Source organism: Austrofundulus limnaeus, unplaced genomic scaffold (assembly GCF_001266775.1).
Source record: "Austrofundulus limnaeus strain Quisiro unplaced genomic scaffold, Austrofundulus_limnaeus-1.0 Scaffold68, whole genome shotgun sequence".
Lineage (NCBI taxonomy): Eukaryota > Metazoa > Chordata > Actinopteri > Cyprinodontiformes > Rivulidae > Austrofundulus > Austrofundulus limnaeus.
Genome location: NW_013952470.1, coordinates 934,812 through 945,062, shown reverse-complemented (window position 1 = coordinate 945,062; position 10,251 = coordinate 934,812). Strand labels below are relative to the sequence as shown.

At 36.1% G+C, this 10,251-nt stretch overlaps 1 protein-coding gene across 3 annotated transcripts in view; it reads right to left on the bottom strand.

Moving 5' to 3' along the window:
• The window catches only part of cdk11b (cyclin dependent kinase 11B), a 27,719-nt gene extending 22,161 nt beyond the window's left edge, over positions 1-5,558 (bottom strand). The window contains exons 1-14 of one of the 3 annotated variants that reach the window (XM_014010360.1): positions 5,542-5,558; positions 4,466-4,596; positions 4,106-4,245; positions 3,878-4,005; positions 3,645-3,783; positions 3,227-3,411; positions 2,763-2,888; positions 2,577-2,675; positions 2,356-2,484; positions 2,214-2,282; positions 990-1,240; positions 787-877; positions 584-705; positions 386-491 (exon numbers count right to left, since the gene is read on the bottom strand). In XM_014010360.1, the coding sequence (XP_013865814.1) occupies positions 386-491; positions 584-705; positions 787-877; positions 990-1,240; positions 2,214-2,282; positions 2,356-2,484; positions 2,577-2,675; positions 2,763-2,888; positions 3,227-3,411; positions 3,645-3,783; positions 3,878-4,005; positions 4,106-4,245; positions 4,466-4,582 (1,702 nt within the window). In that variant the 5' untranslated portion in view covers positions 4,583-4,596; positions 5,542-5,558. Of the gene's footprint in view, positions 1-385; positions 492-583; positions 706-786; positions 878-989; positions 1,241-2,213; positions 2,283-2,355; positions 2,485-2,576; positions 2,676-2,762; positions 2,889-3,226; positions 3,412-3,644; positions 3,784-3,877; positions 4,006-4,105; positions 4,246-4,465; positions 4,600-5,541 lie in introns of those variants that run through there. The other 2 variants (XM_014010361.1, XM_014010362.1) reach the window with 2 other exon arrangements.
• Positions 5,559-10,251: the final 4,693 nt, after the last annotated feature.

Genomic DNA, 10,251 nt, shown 5'->3' with positions numbered 1-10,251 from the left:
GCGCTGTGACGTATGCGGCCGACAAATTCGACCTTCGGAGGACCCGTCCTGCCGTTTTGGACACAGCCAATATTGCCTTAACGGACAATGATTTAAAAAATGTGAACCATTAAAAAGCTGATGTTAAATGCGACGTGTTTGCAAATTTGGGTGTACCTAACTTTTGTACTGATGCACCAAAGGAAAAATGTGCAACCAGTGCAAAAAGTTAGTCTAGAGCCCTGAAACATAAAAATCTTTCATAAGTTGTCCAGTGCGACAGGGCCTTAACATTAACTTCTGTTAAACACTTGAAAAATTATTTACTTTTTAACATATAAAATCCCACATTTAAAGCTAGAACACAACTTTTACAGAAAGGGATATAAAAATGTGTCTCATTAACCTGGAAGGAAGGGCTGCTTCATGGTTTCCATCAGGCTCTTCAGGTCATGTTCCACATAATTCATCACAATGTAGATCTTGTCCATATTACTTCCGACAACAATTTCCTGACAGAATTGTAAAGAAATAAAATAAAAATTAGACCGACCCAGGTAGGAAAAAGCAGTGTAAATACCAACACAAAAACATTTTCTCTCACCCTCACTGTGACGATGTTTGGATGCTGAGCTTTCAGAATTGTATTAATTTCTCTTAAAGATGTWATGGGAAAGCCTTCCTTCTCTTTCTCCATTTTTAGTCTTTTCAGAGCAACAATCTCATCTGCAGAAAGTGAGTCATATAAATTTTATTTATAAGCACGTCAGAAAACAAAAAAAATATTCAAGCGTTTTATTTGCACACCGGTCTTCTTGTCCTTAGCTCTGTACACCACGCCGTAAGTTCCCTCCTCTATTCGGTTCAGACATTGAAACTCTTCGACACTACGGCAACCCTGAACACAAAAGCATAATGTCACGCTCCTCAATAGCAGAAAATATTTAAATTTAAACATACAGTTTATGGTCTGACTGGACCACGTACAGAATATCTGAATTAACGCTCACCTGTAAGGCAGGCAGATATTTGGGCAGCTCCTTTTTCAGCTCCACAGGTGAAACCGGGGGGGACTCTGGGATGTAGTTCCCTTCTGGGGTGGGGGACCGTGAATGAGTTTGAGAGTGAGGGGTGGGATCATCCTCTCCACCTTCTTCCTCGTCCTCCTCGTCTTCCTCTTCTTCTTCCTCCTCCTCCTCCTCCTCATCCTCCATGTCCTCTCCACTTTCCTCTGAGTTGTGGTCAAAACGAGATTCTGGCACTGTGGAGAAAAGTCAGAAAACAGTTTCAGATGATTTAATGTTTTAAATAACATCCTAATATTATGATAGTATGTAAGATACACTTTCTTTTCAAGCTCTTATTCTGAAATCTGAAAGACATARTAGCACTGTGTTTTCTGGTTTTCAAATAAGGAGCAAGTTAATTTAAAAAATGCATAAAAAGCAGCAATATTTATAGTTTCTATGTCAGGAAAATAATCAATAGAATAGAATAGAATAGAGTAGAAACAGCCTTTATTGTCATGCGTGGGGAATAGCAGCAGCAGATGCATACAACAATCCACAGAAACAGTATATTGCTGTGTGACATTATCAACTGTAGCAATAATTGAATTAAAGATAGTAACAAAAAATAATCATAGATCAAAATAAAATTAAGAATAATCATTACTGTAACAGGCTATCAAGATGAAATTGGATAAAAATGAAAATAAAAGCCAGATACTGTGCAAATATGAAATGACAGGAAAAAAACAGTTATGACAGACTGATGATCCAAGGGGGTGTGCTAAATGAGTCTAAAGCAGGTGTGTGCAAATTGAGTCATTAAGTTAGTGTTCCAGTACTGAAAAAAMGATGTACAATTGCCACAGGTTATTATTTATGTAATGATTGAGAGGTAGAGTTGTTCGGCGTGCAAACACAAACATGGATGCTTATTGAGATTGTTGCGAGCAGTGATGGAGTCTAACAGCTGATGGGAGGAATGAGCTGCGGTAGCGCTTCTTTGTGCATTTAGGATGCAGCAGTCTGTCACTGAAGGACCTCTGCAGTTCAGCCACAGCTTCATGCATTGGGTGGGAGATGYTCTCTGACACTGATGTTATTTTTGCCAGAGTCCTTCTGTCTCCCACCACCTGCACTGTATTTTTATTTAATGCTATTTTTTGTTGTTTCGTTGACATAAATGGATTCATCCAGCAGTCCTTCATACATCTGTGGTTTATTCACCTGCAGGTATGTGGTTTCCATTTTCCCTCTCCTCTTCTTCCTCGGATTGCTCTTCCTCGCTCACGTCCTCTAAATGAGAAAACGATTTTGTGTTTACCAATTTCACACGACAATCAGAGATCAACAAATTTAAAAGTTTTACCTGCACTATGCTCAGAGTGCCCAGAACCTGAAACAGACTCTTCCTCTTCTTCCCCCTCAGCCTCACTCTGGCTGCTGGACTCTTCTCCTTCATCTTCATCATCCTCTTCTTCAGAGCCTGACCCTGATGCTGGACAAGAGAGAGATTTGAAAGTAGTATATTTAATAAAAAAAAGGAAAAATAAAAAGTTGTAATATATACATATATCAATCACAGATTACCTATAGAAGATTCAGCAGTGCTGGTCTTCCTTTCAGCATCACTTATATCTTGGAGGTCTGCAAGCAGGTCTTTTATATCTGGCCTATCCTCTTTAGATGCTTAGAAAAAAAAAAACAATAAAAGTAAGCAAACATAATATATCTGTATTATTCTTGTAAAGAACACAGATTTTATGATAAACTCACTTGCAGTTTTTCGTGTCTCGCTCTGCTCAGATCTGTCCCGGGGGTGATGAATGGGACTGCGACTGTGATGACTCTGTTTCTGCTTGTCATCATACTCGTCTGGTAGCATTCGATGGTGAGACGGCACTTTAATGAAAACAATTCTCTTAATAAAATCATAATTAATTGTTCAGCATGTTTATGATGTGGAAAAAAATACACTTATACAACAGATAGCAGAACYCTGATCATGTTTTGTACTTTATTGCAGAATATTTCCTTACATCTTATTGTGTTAACAAAATAGCTGCAGGTAAGGTTGAGTGTATTTAGTTAAGCTCGTAAGAATGTGGTACCATAAATTGTTCACGGTGAAGAAAATTAAATATTAAAATATTTTCCTCGTTGTCATTTTTGTTCTGTGTTAAAACAACTAATAAAAAAAAGTGTAAAGAAAAATTGCACGTTTTGTTGTAGTTACTAACTTTCTCGCCGAGTTCCTCTTTCTGCGCGTCGATCGTCAGACCTTCTCTCCCAGTCCTTGAAGTCCTGTTGCTCTTTTTGTTGTTCGCGAAGCTTTCGGTCTCGTTCCCGCTGGCGTTCCAGCTGCTCCAGCCGATCCCTTTTGTCAGGAAATAAAATCCCACTAAACATCTGTTCAGATGTCACCCTACCCCAGAATTTTGTGTAAATTTAGATGTTTTTTTTTATACACACTTATGGTAAAACTGAGGAAAATCTATGCTAGGTACACATTTCTAATAGGGTTTAACATGGKAAAAGATATATTCACATTTTCAAAAAAAAGCTGCAAAAACACAGGTGTTAAAATAAATAAAAGCCCCAACTAAGGCAAATGTCTAACCTAACATGAAATTACTACTTTATTAAAGTGATGCTCACCTCTCTCTGCGTGAATGAGCCCTGGCCTCTTCCCTTCGTTTCTGCCTTTCCCAGTTTCGCCGTGCGTTGTCTTCTTCCCATCTACGCTTCCTCCGATCGCTGTCCCGCTCTTTATCTTTGACTCGTGCATGCTTTCCCCCTAATCAATGGGAGTGACATGAAAAACAGTCTAAAACATGTTGCATTTGACCGTAGAATATGTTAGAGACTGTAATTAATAAGCATCATCTCACCGCCTTCGGTGGAATGACTGCGGCGACGTCTTTTGTCTTTTCTTTTCTCCTCTTTTCTGTGGTGAGATTTGTCCTTTCTTGCTACCTGCTGTGGAGGTTTAATGGCTAGTGATTCATCCTCCTCTCCTCTAACAAAGATATAAGAAAATCACTATTATACTTCACAAAGGCAAAACATCTCAGACTTTTYTTCTTTATACGTGAAGACAGTGAGATAAGTGAAATTACCTGTCTTCGGTTGAATCTTCCCTTGTGTATGGGGAATTACGAATTGTTATTTCCATTCTTTGATCGCGTAGTTCTCCTTCCTCCGGAGTGTCTCGTTTGGCTTCCCGATCATTCGACTGTGAAACAAGGCCCTGTGAGAACTGAGAAATAAAAGGAGCACAGACTATAATAACAACAAATTAGACTTTTGCTGAATCACAAAATATTATATTTGTAGGTTTTTTTTAATTAATAAGAATCATCATCGTCAGTGTAAAGTGTCGTTTTATATAGTTACTAGAGATAATATTCAATTCRTAATTAAAATTCACAAATTTGTTGCTAAACCTAACTCGATGTTGGAGTTTAATAGTAACTTACATTTTTCTGACGCTTATTATCGGTTTTCTCTTCTAACTCACGTCTGCGTTTTTTCTCCAACAGGATTTCATCAAGAGTTTTTACTTTCCAGGTATCTTTTTTGTCCCCCATCAGCATCCAATCTCCACCACCTGCTTTACATTTCAAACAAACACAAAGATTTACCACCATACACTCAATTTACTTCATATCAGTCACAGGAAACACAATAAATCAAATTAACTCTAGATGCCTTGCAGAAGTATGCATTTATAGTCTTAAACKCTTTAAGATATAAAAACAGCTGGATAAATGGTCACTGTCATTTTTATTTATTTTACGAGACAATTAAAAGCACTGAAGATGAAGTGCTTTACAGTCAAATCAGATACAACAAAATTAAAAATATCAATTTTACATAAATTGTAAAAATGCATAGATGCTTTAAAAAAAAAAAAAAAACCTCTCAACTATAATTTGCCAAAAACTTAAATGTTCTTGGCAGAGTATGTCAATGTTATATGTTATTATGTAAACAGAAATATTAGATATTAGCTAATTACCTTCTCACACACTTAGCACAAAACATTCTGTAGCTTAGTACAACTTGTAGTTTGAATAAGCGACAACAAACCTGCAACGTGAGGAGTAATCTCTCTACCCTTATCATAACAAATTTAATGTCCGGGCTCATTGAGACGGTCTCAACTTAAGCTAAATGTGCGTACACCTTACGTTTGATGTCGCTCACAGCTTTGTTGTAGAGCTAACTGCCAGGTATTTTATCAACCACTTTTACTTTATTTTAGCCTGCATATGTATGCCTAAAACGGGAAACATTAACACCTCTTCTGAACTCAATTCAGGTCGTAACGAAGGCTGCTGGGCTATCACGTTAGCTAGCAAATGTTAGCTAAACTAGCATCAATTGCTAAACAACTTCTACAGCTAATTATTAAATTCGGATATAAATATTTGATATTTTAATTTMTKCTATGAACTACGGTGTACATRATGGTGTCGGTGACTGTAAATTGAAGTATGAATAGAGAGCAAGATTAAATAATGCATTGGGAAGATGAACTGGTTAAACAAACCTGTACAATGCGCAGCAGTGCTATGGCTAACCGGAAGTCTCAAAGCATGCGCACAACTTTGAAAACGTCCGATGTGAAACAACTTTCGGGGCCCTAATCTAATCAGAAGGCACAAAAAATTGTCTCTTTTATTATTGTCATTTTMTTTAATTAAGGTCTATTCTCATAGATGCTCATCCCCCTGGCTGCATTGTGTGCTGCTTTGACCTCTTTTTAACATACAAAGTTTTGTAAAAACAATAATGTTGGAAAATAAAAAAATAGCAAAAAAGTCTAGATTTTCTATTTAACMAGTTCAAGCATTTAAAAATCAAATGAAATCTAATCAAATTAAACCTAATTAATTACCTGATTTCCCTCTAGGATCAATAAAGTATTTTTGAATTGAATTGAAACAATAAGTTGCTGTTGTTTTCTTCCATCGATCCTAGACAAAAGATGTCAATTTTTTTCACTATAGCAAAGTTAAGGAATAAATAAAAACATCAAAGAGGAAGTTTTAATTTGCTGTATTAAAATGCGAGGCCCTGGTTATAACATTGTAAAAGTTTTTAATGTGTTATTGCTTATCTGTACAAGATGTGATAAACTCAGGAATTTAACGCAACACAGARCTGAGCTGAATTTTATCACTGAGGAAAAAGTCATATACTGAAGTTAAAGGCTACATCTTGATACAAGTAGATTTATGACAGGATGGCTTTAGCAAACAAATGCACTTTGGCCCGAGTAGCACACGAAGCAGGAGGCTCTGCTTTCTTTGTCAGTTGTGCATTAGGAAGACATACTAAAACTGGTTGGACATAGACACAGGTGAGTGAGACAAACCTTTATATTATTATTATTATTATGTAAAATTTAGAAAAGTTTGCTTGAGATGACTCAATGATTTTATTTATTAGTGAGGACATATTTGTTTTCTTCTGCCAACAGAGCTGCAAAGATTTTAAAAGCAATAGAAGAGCAGTGGTTTACTTTAAATTAGCATAATTATGAGTTGTAAAAGTTTGTTTAATTGTATAAAATGTATGTAGAACAAGAATGGGCAATGACTTCAACTTTTACATGGCTACATAAAAAACAATAAGAACAAACTATCAAGAAGGGAACAATGTAATAAAAAAAACACTTCCCAACAAACTGGAAAATGCGTATCTACGTGTTGTAACCGAGTATAAAATGAACATTCCAGAAAGACATGAACTGACCAATAAAAAACGATTTTTTACAACATTAAATTACATAAATATTTTTAATCTGCAATAAAAGCTGATTTTAACTGTTTGGGTAGAATTTATCTGCAACGTAGCACTGTGTCCTAACTTTGACAGCTTTTATATTTTCTGTCTCCAGTGAAACACTGAGTTATTTCACCAGATAAAATAAGAACAAAACACCTCCGATGGAGTCCAACACTGCAGGCAACGTGCACTATGACCGATGGAATGAGGACAACATCAACATGAAYGTAGARGCTTCACAGTCTGCTGTCAGAAGGTTTGATGAACATTRAACATATAGATCTGAGGACACACTCAAACAGCTATTTGAAGATTTTGAATTGATAAAACCATGATAAAAAAAACAAGATGAGTTTCATTGATATTTCATCAGTCAGTAAAAACTTTTTGGTCAAAGCTATAATTTGGTGTAATTTATGTTTTATTCTTCATTTCACATTTAGGGTTTACAACAGACTGTGTACTGGCAGAMCTGGATTAGCAATGAAGGCAGCAGGAGCTCTAGTTTCACTGGCGTCCATCTACATTTTAGGATATGTGACAGGATACTACGTCCATCAGTGYGAAGTGTGAAGACCAGACAAGACCCTGACATTTTGTAAAATTACGTTTTAAGACCCTCTGTGCTGACAGAGACTGGTTTATTTAGACTGATAAATGAAGAAAATTACACAAAAACATTCTTTTTAAACTCACATGAGAAATKAACATTTGTGAGACTTTCCAAGTGAGCGTTCGTCATTTTGTAATTTTAATGCACGTAAAGTACAAAGTTAATTGATTTAGAGGCTTGTAATGTAATCTCTTTTTTTTTTTGCCAAATTCAGAGTTGTGCTTCATAATCATCGATTTCCATTCTGATAATACATAAAATGTGACAAAGAGTTGTTACATAGCAGCTTCTGGAATTAATGTTGATTCTTTCCTATTACATTAATAGGATTGCATTTCATGATGTGTGCTTATTTTACAAAATAAACAGTATTCTGCACCTCTTTTAAAGAAATGTTCCACTGAATGTCTGTTGACTCTTGTATTCTGCTCTGATAGAAACAAGAAGTATTATTTCCACAAGTTTGATGATATTGTTGCAGGTTGAAAATTAAGAAATTGGTTTGGGMATTTCATGCTAAAGCTGGGATGACACTGATCTCACATCAGAGCAAATGATTCTAATCATTTTTTCATGACATTAGTTTTTGTTTCTAWATTTGTGAAGTGTGACAAAATAAGTACTTTATATTCAGATTTATACTAAATACAACCAATAAAATGGGTGTAAATAATTGTTATATTTAAATTGTGACCAATATAAACTAAAATAAAAGTGACTGAAAAGGATTCTGTTCTGGTGCTTTTATTGAATTATTGATTTATTTAACATTAGCTGTTTTTTCCACTCAATTTTGCTCCAATTATAGCCACAAAAAGCTCCTGAGCTAAAATAATTTTTTTAATTAACCATGTTTGCCTGTGTCTCTCCAGAAAGTTTTGTACAGTTGCATAAAAGGCTGTGATAGGTTGGTTGTAAATTTGTATTGTCATCTTTGTTAAATCTTCTTCCATGTTAATCCATAGATGCATTTCATTCATATTTGTGAAGTGTGTTTGAAGTGCTTTTGGAGCTGAACTAGATCTTAGTTTATTATTATTGAATTTTTGACAATCTTAGATTTAAAAACGTATCAACTTCTTTATTAGAACATGCTTAACTGGTCACTAAACTATATTGTGAACAAATTAGGTTTTTTTTTCATAAATGGCAGAAATGGCTTCCTATGCACCTCTCAGCTTTTGCATCATATTTGCAGTATTTTTTTATTATTAAAGACTGATAGTTTTTTAATCATTGCATGTTTTAGGCTTAATATTTTAAAGGTCTACAATAAATCTGGCGCTGTCAAAGCAAGGTATGCAAAAGAAGGGTGATCTATACTTGTAAATAGCACGGACTATACTGTTCAGTGTTGCCAACTCCTGAGCAAGAAAAGTCCCTATTGGCTGTTCTAAAAGTCGCTAAAAGTCGCTAGATGGTGTCATCACTTAATTAGCGTAGTTGGATGTTTGCCAATAATTGTGGTCTGAGCTATAGGAGAGATGATGAAGAGAAAAAAGGTGAATAAAAACACTAAATATGTTTAGAACTGCAATTAAACTTAATGAAATAAAATAATTTTATGACTTCAATGCTTAGAGCCACATAAATTAAATTTGTGGGAAACTTAAATTTAATCTGCAGACAGTTCGATGTCACGAGACACAGGGAGGAAGAGGTGAAGAAGTGACTGATCTGGGAGTCAAACACAGCTGGGTCCAGAGATTTAGTTTGGAGAGACAGTACCAGAGACAAACATTACAATAAATATTACATCCCGCTTTGTAAAGCACAGAGAAGCAGTGACAGCTTTGCGCATGCGTGATTCATTTGCAGCAGTCTCTCCTCTCAGCTGACTTCAGCCGAGGCTGGGGGTAGGGTTGGGGGTGTTCTGTCAGATCAGCATACATGTCAGAGTAGCATACATGCCGCTAATGCGCATGCGCGGGCATGCGCATTCTGCAAAAGGTCCGCGACTTGCAGAGGTTGTTGTAAGGCTACATATGCATTCAATATTGTGTTTTTATGACATTAACACTGTGTTTCTGTAATGACTGTAATGATGTAAGATTTCTTTGCCACAATAAAGCTTTCCCAAAACACACCCAAGCCCCCACATGTCCATGCCCTCATTTTGTTGAAATCCTATGTAGACCTCTGGGGCCCTGTACCTTGGAGCCTGAAATAAATCCATGTCGGATAAATCAGATGTTGAATGACAAAGCCCAAAATCAATTAACTTGACTCTAAACGGCGTGGACTGGTGGTTTACTAACAATATGTTGTCAGTTTTAACGTCAGTATGAGTCATTTCAATTTGACCTAATGCAGTCAGAGAAAGGAGGACTTGTTTGGCGATTGCTCTGATTTCAGATAATCTCAGAGGTGACCATTCTCGTTGGTACATAAAATCCCAAAGGCTTTGATCTAGTAATTCAAATATAAAGCAGAAATTGCCTTGATGGGTGAACTATTCGAAGCACTCCAAAACACTGATCTGGTTAGGATCAAACTTTCTGAGATTTACATACCCTTCTGTCTCTATATTAGCTGAATGGTCCTTTTCTTTGGATACAATTTTCAAAGCAACAGCTTTGTCAGAGTCATTTTTCCTACATCTAGCTATCAAGCCATATGTCCCTTCTCCAAGTACCTTTTCTACATGATAAACATCTGATAAATTACAGATAGTGTCTCCCACTGCCATTTTAGGCTTCTGATTAGTTGGTTTAGTGTTTGATTCATTGAGAATCAGAGAGGAAGCAAGATTTGTGATGTCCCCTGATAAATCTGTGGTTGTGGGTTGACACTTAAACAAAGAGGCCATTTCGCTGTTTGCTGAGAAAATGTTGCAGGGTCTATTAAAATACTCAA